The 18,540-nt window shown below is 44.9% G+C and overlaps 1 protein-coding gene across 2 annotated transcripts in view; it reads right to left on the bottom strand.

Moving 5' to 3' along the window:
• Positions 1 to 7,601: 7,601 nt before the first annotated feature.
• IL17RC (interleukin 17 receptor C) overlaps positions 7,602 to 18,540 on the bottom strand; it is a 57,260-nt gene continuing 46,321 nt past the window's right edge. For both annotated transcript variants that reach the window (XM_029601178.1, XM_029601177.1), the window contains exons 12-19: positions 17,807 to 17,857; positions 16,007 to 16,052; positions 15,296 to 15,420; positions 12,526 to 12,594; positions 11,810 to 11,867; positions 11,425 to 11,520; positions 10,900 to 10,938; positions 7,602 to 8,517 (exon numbers count right to left, since the gene is read on the bottom strand). In XM_029601178.1, the coding sequence (XP_029457038.1) occupies positions 7,871 to 8,517; positions 10,900 to 10,938; positions 11,425 to 11,520; positions 11,810 to 11,867; positions 12,526 to 12,594; positions 15,296 to 15,420; positions 16,007 to 16,052; positions 17,807 to 17,857 (1,131 nt within the window). In that variant the 3' untranslated portion in view covers positions 7,602 to 7,870. The remainder of the gene's footprint in view (positions 8,518 to 10,899; positions 10,939 to 11,424; positions 11,521 to 11,809; positions 11,868 to 12,525; positions 12,595 to 15,295; positions 15,421 to 16,006; positions 16,053 to 17,806; positions 17,858 to 18,540) is intronic.

Here is an 18,540-nt window from a genome sequence, read left to right as displayed (position 1 = left end):
GCACTCCGCTGAGCACACTGTTTAACCCACTGTTGGATGCACATCCACTACCCCTTATACAATAAGGGGTTTAGCGCATCCATACTCCTGGAAACTAACAGTGCTCATCACATGCAAATACATGTTGATGAGGCTATTACAACCACTTGTAAATTTCCTGTCAACACCATGTAAATAATTCCTCTCATTGTTACTGCCTAAATTATTCTTTCTACTCTTCTTCTCCTAGTTCCAATTTCCCTTGTTTTATTGTAACTTACTTTTCTGCCTCTCAACACCTGTTTATTGTTCAAAGTTATCACTCCCCTTGTTTTATGTAAACCAGCATGATGTGATTTTATCATGAATGCCGGTATAAAAAAGCTTTAAATAAGTAAATAAATAAATTTGCGCCAGGTACAAAAAAAAAGTGCACCCAATCCACACATTTTACGCTTACATGTTTCTTGGTGTTGGCTGAAGTGGGCTGAAAAGCCCCAGTGTTGGGGAGGGTTATTTTTTTTTTTTTTTTGCTTTGGCCCAAGAATAAGGGGGTCCTTCAGCAGACAGTGAGGCAGCAGCGTTGGAGGTCTATTAGCTGCCTCCTGTGAGGGGAAACGGTGGCATTTTCCTGCTGCTGCAGTGCTTTGGGGGGAGGGGCACCTGAGGAGGGCGAAGAGCAGGCCCCATGGTACCACCCGCTGCTGCCACCATGTTAAAATCTAGGAAGCAGAAGTGAGTGAAGATCCTCGCAAGAGGCTCTTGCTCTCTGAGACGAGCTGCCGTGGGGCTGATGTTGGTCATAGTGGCTCCACAGGCATTGGACTGCTGCAACCAACTTCAACCCATGTAATTGGTCCAATCAGCCCACTAGGGCATGACTGAAGCCCTTCTAGGCCAATCCACCCCCTGCAAGCAGCACAGCAGAACCAGGACTGGACTACCCTCTACTGAATTTCAGCACACAATTTTAACACTCAGCTTTATGCATCAACTCCTCTGAGTGTTGGAAGCAGCAGCAGTGAAGGAACTCTGGCAGCCACATGAGACATCCACGGTAACAAACCATGATGGCTGGCTGCCTCTACCACCCTGACATTTCCCTTATCCTGCACTTGTGTAGTGGGAGGCTGGGAGCCAGTCCATCATGATGGGTTCAAATATGTCTCTGCTCTCTTTCACCCTTTGTTTTACATTTTGGAAGAAAGGCTGGTGGGGCTTTCAGCATTTTCCTAACTTTTCTTTTGCAGGCTGACATGCCATGCAACAATTTTGTTCATGCAGGTCTGCTTTGGGCTTGAAAAGGTTGGGAAACACTGCTCTAGCCTCTGTGCTAATAATATAAAGCTGGTGAATCATCGTATATACAATTGATTGCCATTGAAAGGAAGGTTTCTGAAATTGCTCCGCTAGAAAAGCTAACAGCCTATTCCTTAACAGGCAATGTGAAAATGTATGATAAAGCTTGGAGGACGTTCTGGGTATGAATCAGCAGAGTCCTTAGATATACACATGAGAGAAGAGTTTGCTGACATACATTATATACTCGTAACTTCTAATGTTACTGGTTTTGAAATATGTCGTTATTCTTTCTGCCGTAAAACTGATTTGGTATGTCTATGATCTTTTTTTTTTTAAGGGGGGGGGGGTCTGTATTTCATATTTGGTGGTCTTTTAACAGACATACAAATTAAGATAGCGGGACTGATCAAAGATCTTTCTTCCAAATCACAGAGCGATGGGTTCCCAGAGAGAAGCAAGATAACTCTTGCAGACCCAGAACAAAGCCATCGTGAGCAAAATAGTGCAAGAAAAAACAACATTCTCCTTTTCTCCAGCAGAGGGCAGTGTACAGAAAGGTTTTATGAGAGGACAACCTCTGCTTGCCTATTGCCCTATGCTTGGCATCGTAGAAGTTCAAGTGGATAATTAAAATGTAGAACAATTGGGCAGCATTTTGTAAGAGAAGACTTAAGTCACATTACAAGAAGCACAAAGAAAAAGTACAAAAAATGCTAGAGACAGCAATACCAGATCTGGGTATAGATGATGAATAGAAAGATGTTTTGTTCTTTGACATCTTAGCCTACTTTCCAAAGCCTATTGGGGGGAGGGAGGAGGGTGCGTGTGTGTGTCTCTCTCTCTCTCCCTAAGGGTATCCTGCTAGCAGATTTTGTTTTTTTTTAATCTATATATTTGTGCAGACATACATGTCCTAGGGTCATATTTCAGATTTTGGTACCCATGGGGGCAAGGGTCCTCCTGGTCATTGGACAAATCAAGCTTTTTCCGCACAGGTATTATTGGTACTTCAAAATTCAGTGTCCTAGCACATGGCCTATGTCTAAATCTGGACCTGCACATGCCAGAAAGAAAGCACCATTATTTATTTATTTATTTATTTATTTATATTTATATTCCATGTCTATCATAAAAAGCTCTTTGGAGAAGGTTACAACTAATAAAAATGCAGTAGCAATAAAATACATTTCAGAAAAATAAAACATACCAATACAATAAATTAAAACAGACAAAAATATAAACCTTAACAGCTTTACATTCTCTTACACAGACATATTTTATCATCATAGTTATTGACAGAAGATCCATGTCATCTAAAATAGTATGAAATAAAGTCTTTACTGCCTTCCTAAATGTCAATAAGTCAGTGATATTCCGACATTGTTTTGTTTTTGTTTTTTTGCACAAGAAAATGCTCTGTTCTAGGCAGTTTGTGATTTAACCAGGGCTGGCCAAGTATGCAAGCCAAGCATCAACACAGGATGGCAGCTTCGGGGAGGGCTGTAAAGAGCAACCGTATTGGACAGCAAAACAAGTTGTAACAGCCACAAACTTAGAGAATGTGTGCACTTTAAATCTCTCTCTCTTCACATCTATTGTGGGTACAACCAACAGTTTTTCACCATGGTTTTATTTGTGAGTTGTATGATTTTTTAAAGGTGTTTGTCTCACTTTGTGTCTACCCCTCTGACAGGAGCCTGAATGGCTAGCTTTCATTTCTGCACTAATACCAGGGACATAAAGAGCAAGGTCAAGTTCCCCTAGACCGTTAACGCATAGAAAAGCAATAGCTGCTTCTTCACAATAAAAAAATTGGTTAAAACAAACTCTTGCTTAATATGTCCAAAACAGAAGTTTCCTAGAAGATTTGGTGCATTTAAGAATGTGCTCTTGCTGCTGGTTTAATAACCTTGAAAAAGAACTACCGTACATTGTTACTTACTGTTGTAAAACCTGGCAGTCCTGGAGGGAGAGAGAGAGAGTAGAAAGACAGAGAGGACATAGGGGAGGGAACCACAAGAGAGAGGGAAGGGGCAGAGAGGAGACAGGAAGGGGAGGCTGGCAGAGGGTGGGAGATATTGGGGAAGCCCTAGGGGTGAAAGGGGAGAAGTCATAGGGGGAGAAGAACAGAGGGAGAGAATGTTTTAAGGAGCACTGGAGTGGTGAGGAGCACTAGGGAGGGACTGAGAGGAGAAAGGCCTGGCCCAACCAGGTGTATATTTGCACAGGGTGGCACACCTGAGGGTGGTGGCAGCAGGTGGAGTCAAACCAGCATCCTCAACCTATCCTTTGTCCAAGTGATGGCTGGCCAGTGCAGATGGTACAGCCAAAAAACTGTAGAGGCTGCAGGGCCTGCAGTGAAGTCCAACTCATCAGCAGCCAATAAATAAATAAAATAGGCCACAGGATCACCAGTAGGCAAAGAAAACAAGCTTCAGGGCTGCTGGCAGAGGGAACCCAATGCACTAGTGGCTGAAGATGACAGATTGCAAGGCCACCAGCGGAACCCAACCCGCTAGCAGACAGACAAAGAAGGAGAGCGGCTCCTGTGCTCCTCCCCACAAAAAAGCAGCACCAGCAGTGGAACCAGTTCCTGTTTTCCTACCCTAATGAGGTAAGGGACAGTGGCAGCAGGTGAGTGAGAGAGTGGATCAAAAAAGGGAGGAGAAAGAGGCCCAGCCTGCATGTATTTGAGAAAGGAAGCCTGCCTACACATGTGTGAGAGACAGGAAACGTGTTTGTTTGTGTGTGTGTGAGAGAGAGAGAGAGAGAGGATGTCGTCTGCCTGTGTGTGTGCGTGTAAGGCAGCCTGCCTGCCTGTGTGTGTGAGAAAGAGGGAGCCTGCCTGCATGTGTGTGTGAAGAGTGGAGACAGTTTGTGCAAACTCCTGCACCAACTAATCCATGACAAGCTCAGGGTGACTGGATATCAAAAGTTCACAGGTATGGAGAGCAGGGGATTTTTCCATTCTTATTAGTTTAAATTACTGGGCGTTTGATTTGTCTGCTATTTTGAAATATTTTATTGTTGTTTGGAAACGTTTTACATTTTTATACAAGTTCTTAATTATTGAATATTATATTCATCAGCTATTTGGAAATATTATTTTATTAATATGGTTTTACTATTATGATGTTTTATATTTCTTTATGTTATTGTTTAATGTTTTTGAGGTATGGTGGCATTTCTGGTTTTTCCATTGTTGCACTGTACACAGAGTCTCATTTGTTGTGGTTTCCAGTTCAATTTTTGCACATTTCTACTTATAATTTATGGTCCTTTTATTTTGCATTTGGTGAGGGTCTGTCTGTGTTCTGCATATGTGACTGAGCTGAAGTATTCTGCTAGCTTGGAATTTTTGTATAGGGCTCTAAAACAGGCTGGCTTGTTCTGTTTTCATAATAAGAGGTGTATTGGTGTTTTAGGGCCTGGTGTAAAATTGGCAGTGTTGCCTTTTCATGTGTAGAGTTGACACTGTTTGAGTGCTGGCAATTAGTATTGTTTTATTATGGGAGGTTTATTATATCATTGTATTTCAGTTTACTCACTTGCCAAGGGCCAAGCCCATGCCTAACACCTTACAATAGGCCTAATACCAAATGGGTCTCAAGTGTATTTTTGCAGGATTTTCTGGTTGGCACCATAGTAGAACATATAATTCTGTACAACAAAATTTGTAGGCTACTGGGCCAGCCAGTGCCATTTTTATATTCCAGCAGATAGGGCACCTGGGGATCGCTCCTGCCACATCGCTCCTGCCACATTTAAGTGTTTTGTCTATGAGCAGATCTAGCTTAGCTGATTAATTTAACCAGATAAGAATGAATATCACTAAGTGGCTAAGTGGTGGCCGCTGAGCATAGCCGAACATTCAGTGGCCACCACTTAAGCTAAGTAGTGCTAAATGCACTTTGAATATCGGGCCCCTGCTTTTTAGGGCTTTTCTAAATGTATCTGCATTAACAAGCCTACGGAGCTGCTCAGGTTATAAGTTCCATAAAAAGAGGACCTGCCACTGAGAATGCTCAGTACTTGGTTTCCATTAGATGTGCAATTCTAAGTAACGGAACCTCATGTGGACCCTTTCTTGCAGATCTTAGGACACGAGATGGTTTATAAAACCCTAAAATTGAAGATATCCCTGGCGAAAAAGTGCAGATCAGTTTGTGTATTAGCATTAAACCCTTGCATTTAACTCTCCACTGGATCGGCAGCCAATGCAGGGAAAACAAAACTGGGGGATACGATCTCGTGTGAGGGTGCCTGTTAAAAACACAAGCAGCAGAATTCTGTAAGATCTGCAGAGCGCTAAGGGTACCTGCAGGAACGCCGGTGAATGAGTTGCAATAATCCATTCCAGAAAATATTAGATTGAGGAAATGACCAGGCTCTAATACAAGTTTTAATCTACGCAACACTCATAGGGGTAAATTTTAAAAAGGTGTGCGTGCAACCCGGCGCACGCACATGTACACCCAATTTTATAACATGCGCACACATATTATAAAATCCAGGGTTGGCGCGTACAAGGGGGTGCACAATTGTGCGCCGAGCTGCGCTGCCTCCCTCCGGTTCCCTCCCAGGCCACTCCGAAATTGGAGCGGCCTGGAAGGGAACTTCCATTCCCCCTAACCTAACCTTCCCTCCCCTCCCCCTTTCCCCCGACTTGTCTTACCTTTTGCACCTGCCTCTGGGCAGGCGCAAGTTGCACCTGCTGGCAGCCTGCTGGCATGCGATTCTCCGCCACAGCGGCAATGGCCGCTATGTCAGAGGCCTCTGGCCCTGCCCACACCCTGCCCCCTTTTAGAAAGCCCCGGGACTTACATGCGTCCCGGGGGTTTACGCACGTCACCGGGCCTTTTTAAAATAGGCCCGGCGCGCGTAAGGCTGGTTACGTGCGTAAATCCTCCTCCTTTTGCTTTTATACTTTGATTTTTGGCTAATCGTAGTTTGCCAGACGAGATTTGGGAACCTCGCTGACGATACTGTGATTTTTTCAGAGGAGGAGGAGGAAAGGATGGGGTTATACTAGCTAATACAGTTAGTCTAGCAGGTGCCAAACCATCAAAGAGCAGTCCCGGAGAGCCTAAAGACTCCAAGAGAAGAGAGTGCCTCCAGGCACAAACAGGAGATTGAGAAAGGACAAAATGGCATTGGATTTCAGGTTCCAAGGATTGTCCCAGAGAGCAGGAGAATGCTACAACAATTGAGGGTCATCCTAACTCAAATCTGGGAGCCTGCAATTTATTTATGGTGGCTGCAACAGTGCAAAGTCTAAAGATTCATCTTTCCATACAGAATTATCCCCCAAAAAGCGGGGACCATGTCAGATTGTCACTGTTGATGTTATGTTTCAGGAAACTTTACTTTTGTTGGAACACCAATCACTGCGTGGAGAGGAAGAGCGATTATTAAACAATAGAGAATCCTGTTGTCCCAATGTCCTGATGCTAAGCTTCTCCTCACTGCTGGAATGAGCCTTGCTGGGGAGTGCATTAGGTCTCAGCTGGAAACGTACTTTTGACACTCTTACCTGCTTATCTGCAGTTTTACGCATTGCATGCAACTTAAAAAGCCAGTTTCAGAGAACAAAATTCAGAGCAAGAGAGGATGAGGAAGAATGTTTCCGTTTTCTTCGGCAGGTGGTGATTTGCTGAAGGAAAAGCCAAGGGCATTTTGAAGCAGCCATTCAGACATCTACTCCATTTCACCCTATAAACATTACCTCAGTGCAAACAGACAACTTTCATCCACCCTTCCAAAAATGATTAACGAGGAGATGTGAAATATAAAACAACCCTCCTACACACAAATACATACACACACACACAGAGGATCACACATGCGCACAAGCTATCTGATGGACAGAAAACTTATGTCTATCGGGTTCATTAAAACTGAACCAAAACAAGAAAGGTTCCGAGTAAACAAGGCACACAGAAATCCTTCATGTTGACAAAGTCCAGGTTGTTGAGCGACTCTGATGCAAGTCTTCTAGAGTCAGTCACTTCGCCACTGTCTGCAAGGTGGGGAAAAATCTACCTGCAGTCACCTTAGCGCAGTCCAGTTATTGCACTGTTACAACCTCCTTAAAATTGGTCATCTCAGCATCATCCGTTTATTGCACTGATTGCTACAACCTCTTTGCAAGCGTTCATCTGAGCACTATTTTGGTACAGCTCGTTTGCAACTGGACAGCTCAACGGGGGTCTAGGATCCCCAGCGATGCTGGTAAATCTGGCTGGAATAAGCTAGCTCAGCACCAGAGACTTTGTCCAATGATGTTGGGTAGCTTGAACACCTCCGTGCTGTCTTATTTCTAGTTAGGTTGGTGTAATCTTGTTTCTCTCTCTCACTTTGCTTTTTTTTTTTTTCAGACAGCGCGCTATGACAGCGTTTTATATGGACCAGAGCCGAATGCTTTAAACTTTCATCAGAAGCTCAAAATTCTCTGCACCCTTCCAGGATCACCCTAAGGTCAGATCCTGTCACTGGAAATTTTCAGCAGTATTTGAGGATACAGGTCAAAAATAGGTTCATGTACACCAAAAGTCCTTAGACTTCACAATCAGGGACCGATTTTAAGGTCTCACTCCTTCCCAAGGAGGAAAGATTCTGAGAGCTGCTTGTCCAGCTGGGATTCCGAGGGATGGCTCTCGGCGCACTTTGTGATGGTGTCTCGCAGTTTGTGACCGATCCGTTTGGAGTGTTTCTTCAGCAGGCCCTTGGACCTCACCATTTTGCTGCCACCTGCCAGTGCCACCAGGAATTTGGTAAGCTGCGAGGGCAATGGGAAAACTGGCACACTTTGGAAAATAGGTGGAATATCCTTTTGGCAAAACAGATCCTCAAAGCATGCAATGATATAGTGGTCCGATGCCACCTTTTCCAGGAAAGTTGGAAGAACACAGTTCAGTGAGGCATCAAAGACACTGGGAGGCTCCTCTGCCATTACGGGCTGGGTCCCTTTCCTCAACAGCAGCCACTCCGTGCACTTGTCCAGCGCCCCCTTGGAAAAGAGCAGTACGATGATGCCTTTTTGCTCCAAGACCTCCAATCGCTGTTTGTGGAACCACCCCATGGAGCCGACGGCACTGATCCTACTCCGATACCATAGATCCACGGTCACTTTAAGATGAAGATCCTGAAGGGCAGAGGCAAAAATGCCGACAAGTCTTTCAAAACCAGTATGATCAGGCGAATACAGGATGAGGACCCTCCGACCGCTGACAAAACCTGGAGGGAGTAAAACAGGAGTCTATGAATACTTTGGTCTCATCGGAGCAGCACCATACATTTTCCAATCTTCTTACACGTGGGCCCCCACCTCCAGCCAACCAGGAAGACTTTTACAAATGATTCAAACACCTTGTTTGCGAAGATGTGGGTGTGGGGGGGGGGGGGGAGGCGGGACGGACATTGGCCTGGGGGCACTAGAGCAACCACTTCTGTCTACACAAGCCAAAAAAATTAATGACGTGTGGCTTGGTTTTGTGTAATATGTGGTTAGCCAGGGTCATCATTTCCCTACTGGCTTCTTCACATTACAATGATTCACAGCATTCCCACAACAGATCATCGTAAGCTTTTGGTTTTAAGACCCATAGATGTATGCAGGGGGTTGGGGAGAGGCACAAGGTTCCTCACTGCCTAAGGGTCTCTGTCTCTCCTTTGCCACAGCAGCATTTCTGCCTTAACCCATGCACAAGTCAGGAAGGTTCCCGCTCTCTCCTGGCATATGTGAGGCCAACGTGTTCCACCATGCTGTGCCCGTCTCAAGAAGGATTTCTCCATAACTTGGGGACTAGTGTGCCCCAGGAATCCCTCCCTTCTCCAGTGGAATGCTTTTCTTTTTTTGAATGAAACATTTTTGCAATTAATTTTCAAAGATAAAGTTTGCACATAATGATATTAATTTACCACTGCAAATGAACAGTATTAATATCAGTGCAAACAGAATAATTAAAAAAAATCAAACACCCCCCCCCCCCATATCCTCCATTTCTTATGGTAAGCACAAGCTTAGAAACTTGTAAGAGAAAAACCCAAAGTCTGTGAGCATTTAAATTCAATCAAATATTGTCCCCATGCTATCAAATAGTACCAAATATACTATGACCTGCTCTTATCTACAGCCTACCAGGATGTTTTACAGCAACTTTCAAAGTGGGAGCCACATTTCTACCTATTTGTCACTATTATCTTGGTTGTCTCCATAGCAAAGCATTCCCATAGCCTGTTTAACCAGTCAGTAAATTCAGTCCTAAGGTTTCCATATGGATGCCAATGCAACTCTCACAGCAGCTAGTAGCAATAAAACATACAATCCCCCATGAGAATTTCATTAACGTAAATTCCACGTCATAAACCATATTATACTTAATGCCGTTTTGTTACCGAATGATAATGGCAGCCTCTATGTAAAGTATGATCTATATTTTCTTTGATATAATGTGCCCTATTGTAAACCGTTATGATGATAAATAACTTAATGACGGTATATAAAAACTTTTAAATAAATAAATAGTAGATATGTAACTGATTTTGTAAGTGTAGCATTTTCCCCTCCTAACAAAAAAAAAGTCTCAGCTTTCTGTGGAATCTTTTGACACTACATCTTTTTAATCTGTCTTACACCAGTTTCCAAAACTTTTGGGCTAGTGGGCAATGCCACCACATAACCCCAAGCCTCCCCTCCAGTGGCATTCTAATCTCCCTTCTGAGAGCCAACAGGGAGAGTCAATTTCTCTCCTGTAAGGTGTACAGCAGTAAATATTTGTCTAGCGCTGTACTTCTCCAGGCTAACATTTTAGTCAAATACGTTGAAATGTTACTATAAATAACACACAGAAGAGACAGAAGACCCTGGGGGAAAGGTTCAGATTCCAACAAAGCTACCCCACTCCCATTAACCTCCTCTGTTAATTTAGTTCAGTTAAAAGGTGAATAAACTCAGACTGCGTGATGCAGAGATGCTATCATGTACTCCAACTTCATAACTCAATCAATGGGCTTCTTTCACTACTGGCACTTTAACCCCGAGGCAGATGGAGAAGTTCTGAGCACTTGCATCAAATGTGAACAGCTTGTCAGAGGAATCAAGATTCCCACTGCCGAAAAGCCAGAAGTCCCAAAACAAAGCTCCAATAGAGAGTCTTTGTGTTTTGAAAATCTAATCCAATCCCGACTGCATGGCTAGGAATCTGGGTTTCTTCTGAAGGTATGGTGCCATCATTAGATCTTGGTTTCCGAAGCCGTCTTCTAAAAACAGATCCTTACACTAAGCTAGAGAATTCTCACAAAACTAGATACACACCTGCTACACAGACACACTATATGAACCTTGAAAATGTTTGTAAAGGCTAAGTTCACACAGGCATCCATATCCATGAACTAAACCAAAATATAAATACAAACCTCATACAGAATATCAGTTAAATATAGAACAATGTAAGGTGCATTTTAACTAAAAAAATATGCATGTGTCTGTACTGAAACAGGCTCGTGCCTGAAATCCCCCTGGCTATACATGTCAGCTTGTACTCATGTGTACACACACAAGCATAAGAGTGCGTATACTCAGAGTAGGGCAAGAGAGGAAGGATGCCCCTTCTTTACCTGGTGAGTTGTAGTCCTCCTTTAGAAATTTCAGCCATTCTGTTTGGTCAAAGAGAACAAAAATCAAATTGTTAAATAATCAAATATCAGGTTTCCCACCCTTCAAGAACAGGGTACAGTCACAGTTACTGCATATGTGGCAGCACCTCTGGACACTGTTGCCCTGGTTGTAATATCGAAGGGGCATCCTGCTTGCCTGGATACAGGGGGGGCTCTCTGACTTGACTGTGAGTTGAACGAGAAGAAAATGGAAGAGGATACCTCTGCCGATACTACTATGCTAGAGGTGGCAGCAGCATCAGGCATTTACAATACGTCTAGGAGGTAAAACACGTCAAGCCGGGTGATAACCAGCTGAGGTCTAATGTGGAAGGAAGAGAGAGAGAAAGTAACAGGCAGGGATAGTAAAAAAAAAAAAAAAAAGGAAAAGAAACCAGAACTAAACTGCACCAATAATAGAGCCATAGTTACGCAGGCCCAACAGGAGAAGAAAGGGTCAAAGAGGTACCAGTAAGTGCCGCCTACCTTTCAGCCGTTTATTCTGTAGCATCAACAGCAGGAAAGCACAGATGCCAATCAGGATGCATATGGGCCAAGCCAGGGTCAAACGCCGTCGCATATCTGTCAGGAAACAATGAGACACTCCATGACCCACTGCAGCCAAGTACTTATGTCTAGACAGGGGCTGAAAAGTGAAAGGCGTGGGAAAGAGGACAAGAAAATAAGAAACCTTCTCCTGGGACAGGAGAAGCGGCAGTGGGATATGAAGTCCTTTGCCCCCAAACAGTTTGAATTGGAGATAAATGTATTTTGTGGAATTGATGATCAAAACTGACCTTCATTTTACAAATTCTGCACTTGTCCCACTTCATAATTCATAGCAATAAAAAAAAAATATGAAAATACTTACATTTGTCCAATGAGCAAACAAGAACAGCACCCGATATGTTTCCATGGGGACGCCAGACCTGGATAAGTCAAAACAGATATGCATATGCTGCAGAATAATGCATCAGTGTGTGCGTGTGTGTGTGTATGTAACTACATCTATAGTTGTCTGACTGTAGTGTGTGTGCATGCTCTACACGTTATCAGCATGCATCTCTAAATGTCTGTGGCCAATGTACTACAGTATGACTATGCAAAAGGACTATTGCCTGTACTATTGTATCTATTTCCGCATAGTAAATAATGAGCATTCATACACACAAATGTCAATGCACAGTCATAGTGAGAAAACTATGCCTCAAAGAGGTGTAGTTACTGTTCTTCAATAATGGCCATGTTATTGTTAAAAATTTAAAAGTGCTCTAATTACCTTCAAATTCATTTGCTTGCAATTAACATGGGCCGTTGTTGCACATTAACGGCCCATTTTATTATGCCCTAGTATATCCGGTCTCTGTGTGTTTACAAGTACAAACAATGCCTAGGAGTCTCCCAGCACCAAGCATTCTACATTTCAGCTCTGATCCAGCAAACACTGAGATGTGCAGCCATTAACAGTAGAAGGGTTGCTTGTGGGCCTCTCCCTGGGGGGACTCACCCACATACAAACATATGCACACAAACAACTCCTGCGGGAGGTTTAAGGTAAAGACTGCAACTTGTGCTTATAGAACTGACCATTTTACACTCATCGGAGAGCGAGTCCTGCAAAAGCTGTCTCTCCAAAAATTCGGCCTTTCGAAGATTCTGGAAGAAGAGGAATATAATAATGATTTGCAGGAATATTGAGTCTAACCTACAAGCAAATGTCTTCACTGAATTGAATAGTACAATAGGAGGCAAGTTGATGAAAGGAACAGGCATGAGGAAGGAAGAGCAGAAGCTGGTTTGCACTAAGTCGGAGGAAGGATGAGCATGCTGGAAAGGAGAGAAAATTACTATTGGAAGCAAGTAGACAGGACTAGGGATGTGCATCGTTTTTCTGAAGGATGAAAATATCGTACGATATTTTCTAATCCTTCAAGTATCGGGGGGTCCCCGAAAGCAATAGGAATACCCCACAAAATTGTCGTGTGGTTTTCTTATCGTTTTGGGGGGGGGAGGGAAGAAACAAAAACCCAAACCCACCCCGACCCTTTAAATCTAATTATTTAGAATCTCCCACCCTCCCAAACCCCCCCCCCAACTTTCCTAAAGTACCTGGTGGTCCAGCGGGGGTCCCGGGAGCGATCTACCGCTCTCGGGCCGTCAGCTGCCACTAATCAAAATGGCGCCGATGGCCCTTTGCTCTTACCATGTGACAGGGGCTATTGGTGCCATTGGCCGGCCCCCGACATGGTAGGAGCAATGGACTGCCGGCGCTATCTTAAAAAATGGCGTGGGCCATCCATTGCTCCTACCATGTGATAGGGGCCGGCCAATGGCACCAATAGCCCCTGTCACATGGTAATTTTATTTATTTATTTAAGAGTTTTTATATACCGTCATTAAGTTATTCACCGTCATAACGGTTTATAGATGGGCACCTATAACAAAGTAAAATATAGTTCATAAATAACATGGGTGGTGCCATTAGAATTCGGTAACAAATAAGAGTTTATTTCAAGAGACATTGATTGTGGTTGGGTGTTTAATAGAAATTCATCTTGCTGGTTGACTAGAAAGGGCAAAGGGCCATCAGCGCCGTTTTGATTAGTGGCAGCTGACGGCCCAAGAGCGGTAGATCGCTCCCGAGACCCCTGCTGGATCACCAGGTACTTTAGGAAAGGTTTTTTTTTGGGGGGGGGGGGGTGGGAGTGTGTGAGGACAGCCGGAAAAAAAAGCGGTCAGAACCACGGGAAACGAAGATTTCCCACGGTTCTACGAACACAATACCAGAAACAATTCCAGAGCCCATTCACATCTCTAGACAAGACACACAACTGTAGACCACTGTCTAGGCTCAGTGAAGGACTTTACTGCAAGAGTGAATGAGAAGCTGGATCACATGAATGAGTTAACAAAGAAGGTGGAAACCTTAGCTTTAATTCTAAGAAACCACAGTTCTTCCAGGTCAGGTGGGCAAGGTAAAAACTCTCTTACTAGTTGTGTCACAATTGTACTTAGTCTTGAAGAGACATAATTTTTTTTTTTTTTGGGGGGGAAATGAAATGGGAGTGGATTGTAAAGTTGAGGAGTTCTTGTGGATGGGCAGGAAAGAAAGAAAAATGATGCAAAAAAAAAAAAGACCATACAGCCTAAGTGCCTTCTCCTGCTGTATCTCTGCCCTCTTCAGTGTGGCCAATCTCTAGTGGAAGTTTCAGGAATGAGTTTAAAGAGTGCTAATAGGAGTGACACACACACACAAAGAACATATGATGAAGGTCTTTATGAAGGGCTCACTAACGAGGCAGTTGGGGCATCAGCAGGGAAAGTTGTGGAGTAATTCTGTCTTATAATTTCAGTGCACATGTGCTCTTGCATGGATGCATGTACAAAAATGGAACACAAAAACGAATAAAACTGAAATTAAATATTTGCCTTCGGTCCTATTCCAATGGAATGCACTACATTCCTTCTCACCAATACATGGGTGGATTTTAGGCCAACAGCAGAGATACCAAATGGTTCTTGGTCATGAGAGCTGGTCATGGCTATTTCCAGTTCAAAAATCCCATTGCACTGAAAATGGTAACAGAGGCCTAGCTTCTTGAGGCAGTAATGACTACAGATTCCAGAATGCAAAGGGATTGAAATTAAAAACTAAGGGGCAGACTTTCAAGGATTTACTTGCGTAGGGGGGTTACGCACGCCGGGCCTATTTTCAAAAGGCCTGGTAGCGCGTGTAAAGCCCCGGGTCGCATGTAAGTCCCAGGGCTTGAAAAAAGGGGCAGGGCGTGGGCAGCCTGGGGCAGTCTGGGGGTGGGGTCTGCGGCTTCTGGCACAGCGGCCAATTGCCACTGTGTCAGAGATCGTGTGCCTGCAATCGGCCGGCGTGCACAACTTGCACCTGCCCAGAGGCAGGCGCAAAAGGTTAAATAAAGATCGGGGGGGGGGGGGAGGTCAGGCTAGGGGGAAGGAAAGTTCCCTCTCAGGCCACTCCGATTTCAGAGCGGCCTGAGAGGGAACGGAGGAAGCTGCGTGCAAGGTGCACAATTGTGCACCCCCTTGCGCGCCGACCCTGGGTTTTATAACATGCGTGCGCCTGCGCACACATGTTATAAAATCGGGCACACATATAAGCCGTGCACGCTCCTTTTAAAATCTACCCCTAAATGATTACTGGGTACAAAGTCAAAATCTCTGCATTTGAGCTTTTATTTCGACGTCTGGTATACTTTTAAAGAATTACAAGGCTGGTGGTACTCTGTCGGGGGTGAAAGGAACATATTAGCCCAACTTCTCTCGTCCTTTGGGCCAGCAGGCTGTGGCTTTTGAGTTTATATCTTCATGGGGAACAGAGGCTTACCGTCTTCAAGGAGCTGCCTAGAGGGACACAGGAGCCTCCCTCCAAAATGCAGATTGAAAAGTTGGCTACAGAACTCTGAGTGACCATTACAAGAACTTCGTTCCTTTCCCAACCATCTTTGAAATCTGAGGAGAAACATGAAACAGTGTCTGGTACTTTACAGTGATGATCTTCAAGCCCAGTCTCGGGACCACCCCACCAGTTGGGCTTTAAGGAGAGCCACGATGAATATGCATGGGATAGCTAGGCATTCACGTCCTCTAGTGTATACAAAAATAGCCCATGCATATTCATCGTGGGCATCCTAAATCTGGATAAAAAGGTGTCACCACTGCACAATGACAGGGACTCCCTCCCCCGCCCCCATGAACTGTGAATGCTGCTCCGTAGCATCCTTAGTCCCATTCAACCGGGGCAGTGGAGACCAGAGTAGGGAATTCCCACCATCACGTCCCTCCGCATGGCATCGGCATGGGGCTGGCCCTCATTGTGTGTTTAAAATTGTCAAACCTTCAAGCAGACCAGATTGGTTACATTCAATACATGAGAGCTTCTTTTGGAACTGGGTTTTGGTGTTGCAATTTCTTACAAGCAAAGTGGGAGGACAGAGTCGGTAGTCTAAATTATATCTGAAGAAAAATACAATCTGTGTGTTTAAAACCTGTATCTTCTCCTCCCCCCATTATTCAGAATAAAAACAGAAGTGCTTACCCTCATGTGGACACTGTTTATGCCAGATCTTTCCTTCTCCCCACACCTAAGATACACACAGAAGGCCAATGATTAATCACTCAATACTGGGCAGGAAAAAAAAAAGAAAGAAAGATCCTTTTCAATTATAATAAGGAGCAGCAAGGCTTAATAAGTCAGACAAATAAGCAAGAGTACACCGCAGGGAGGAAACGAACCAGCAGAGGCGGTGGCAACTGAAACCGTGACAGAGGGGTAAACGTGCCCGGGACAGACGGGAGCACAGTGGTAAGGGGAAGTGGAAAGGGGGGAGGTAACAGGGAGAAGAAATGAGGGATGGGCTCCAGTGTTTGTCCATTAACTTGCAAAGCTCCATGGGTCTGAGCAGAGTGGCGGGGACGGCTCTATCACGTTTCTAAAGAAGGCTGGGCAACCTACAGGGAGCAGCCATGGCTTTAACCCTAACAGCTGGATGTTTCCAACAGCAGCTTCACTAACTTCCGGCGGCACCTTGGATTATTACAAAGGATGGGAGGGAGACTGAATGTTGAACAGGAACAGATGAAGGGTGCCAGGGGCCCTGGGCATTACCCCAGAAAGTCCCACCCCCCTTTATCTGAGCATGTACGGGCTCCCCCCCTCTAGGCTTGTGCTCCAGGCGACTGCATTATCCACGTCCTCCTTAATCCGTCACAGGAGTTAGATTAAGTATGAAAACGTGTAAGAACCAAAAGGGAGGATGACAAGGCCAGAAACAGCCTTCCAGTGAAAACCAGCAAGGTTTTGGAATTTAAATGTTGGGACAGATGTAGAGGGCAGTGTTGGTTTAAGGATGGAAATGTATAAACTTCATCTACCCACAGGGGTAGACAACCAGAGACAAACAAACTGGGCAGACTGACGGGCCGATGCAGTACAGTGCGCGCCGACGGAGCGCACTCTTAGCCGGCATTTGGACGCGCTAGCTTTACCCCTTATTCAGTAAGGGTTAAAAGCGCATCCAAAATGTGCGTCCAACCCCCCCCTTCCCCGAACCTAATAGCGCCTGTAACATGCAAATGCATGTTACAGGCGCTATTAGGTATTCCCGCGTGATTCAGAAAGCAAAATGTGCAGCCAAGCCGCACATTTTACTTTCAGAAATTAGCGCCTATCCAAAGGTAGGCGCTAATTTCTCTGGGCACCGGGAAAGTGCACAGAAAAGCTCAATTTTGCCGGCGTCCGGTTTCCGAACCCGTGGCTGTCGGCGGGTTTGAGAACTGACGCCGGCAAAATTGAGCATCGGCTGTCAAACCCGCTGACAGCCGCCGCTTCCGTCAAAAAAAGAGGCGCTAGGGACGCACTAGTGTCCCTAGCGCCTCTTTTTACCGCCGGGCCTAATTTAAATAAATTAAAATACTGTATCGCGCGCACAGGAGAGTGGGCGCTTGCCCGCTCTCCTGCGATTTTACTGTATCGGCCCGTGAGTGAGCCAATTGGTCTTTATCCGCTGTCAGTTACTTATGTTACCAACCATAAAAAAATGCTCATGGTGCCAGTGCTCTGAGCAAGATTAACAATGCACTGCAAAGAAGAATCTCATATTTCTTGAATCTCTGCAAGCATTGACACTGCACCATGGTGAGGACACTCACACCCGTGGGAGAAAACTAAAACCATGAACGTGGGAAAACAAAACGTCACCTTTACTTTTCTGCAGGGGTAGGGGGAGGAGATGGGAGGCAACCCTCCCCACTCCCAGCCTCAATGATTGAAACAGTAATTAAGATAAAACGAAAGTGACTTTGGCGGACTACTTGGAAAGTCAAGAAGGCTGTTTACCTGGACACAGAGGGCTGGATGCAGGATCATGGTTTTAAACTCTTGCATCACCTGCAGAGAACAAAAAACAAAGCTGAAAATAAAAGGAGCCAGGTCATAAAAACCACAGCTCCTAGCAGCCTAAATTTCCTGGTTAACGTAAACATACTGTAGATGCCCAAATTTTAGAAATCCCCGGCTGGAAAATTCAGGACACTTATCAGATGTACCAAACAGTAGGGGTGTGCATTCCTTTGCAACGTATTGGTAATCCGCAACGTATAGGGCCATATTCGTTGTATTCGTGGGGAAGCGAAACGTATCGCGATTCCCCACGAATACAACGAATCTTCACCGAATTATTCGGCCGTCTAAAGGAGCAAATTTAAACAACCCTCCTGGCCCCCCCCAAGACTTACCAAAACTCCCTGGTGGTCCAGCGGGGGGGTCCGGGAGCCATCTCCTGCACTCGGGCCGTCGGCTGCCAGTAATCAAAATGGCGCCGATAGCCTTTCCCCCCACTATGTCACAGGGGCCGACCAATGGCACCGGTAGCCCCTGTGACATAGTAGGGTCAAAGGCTATCGGCTATCCCGGACCCCCATGGAGTTTTAGTAAGTCTTGGGGGGGGGGGGGGTGTCAAGAGGGTGGGTGGTTGTAGTTAATTAAATTTTAGCCAGGAAACGAATAAGAATGAACGTATGAACATATCGGGGGCCCCCCTTGCCGAATGCAATGTATCTGCCCCCCCGACG

This window comes from Rhinatrema bivittatum, chromosome 4 (genome assembly GCF_901001135.1).
Source record: "Rhinatrema bivittatum chromosome 4, aRhiBiv1.1, whole genome shotgun sequence".
Taxonomy (NCBI): Eukaryota; Metazoa; Chordata; class Amphibia; order Gymnophiona; family Rhinatrematidae; genus Rhinatrema; species Rhinatrema bivittatum.
This window is presented reverse-complemented; position numbering and strand designations above follow the sequence as displayed.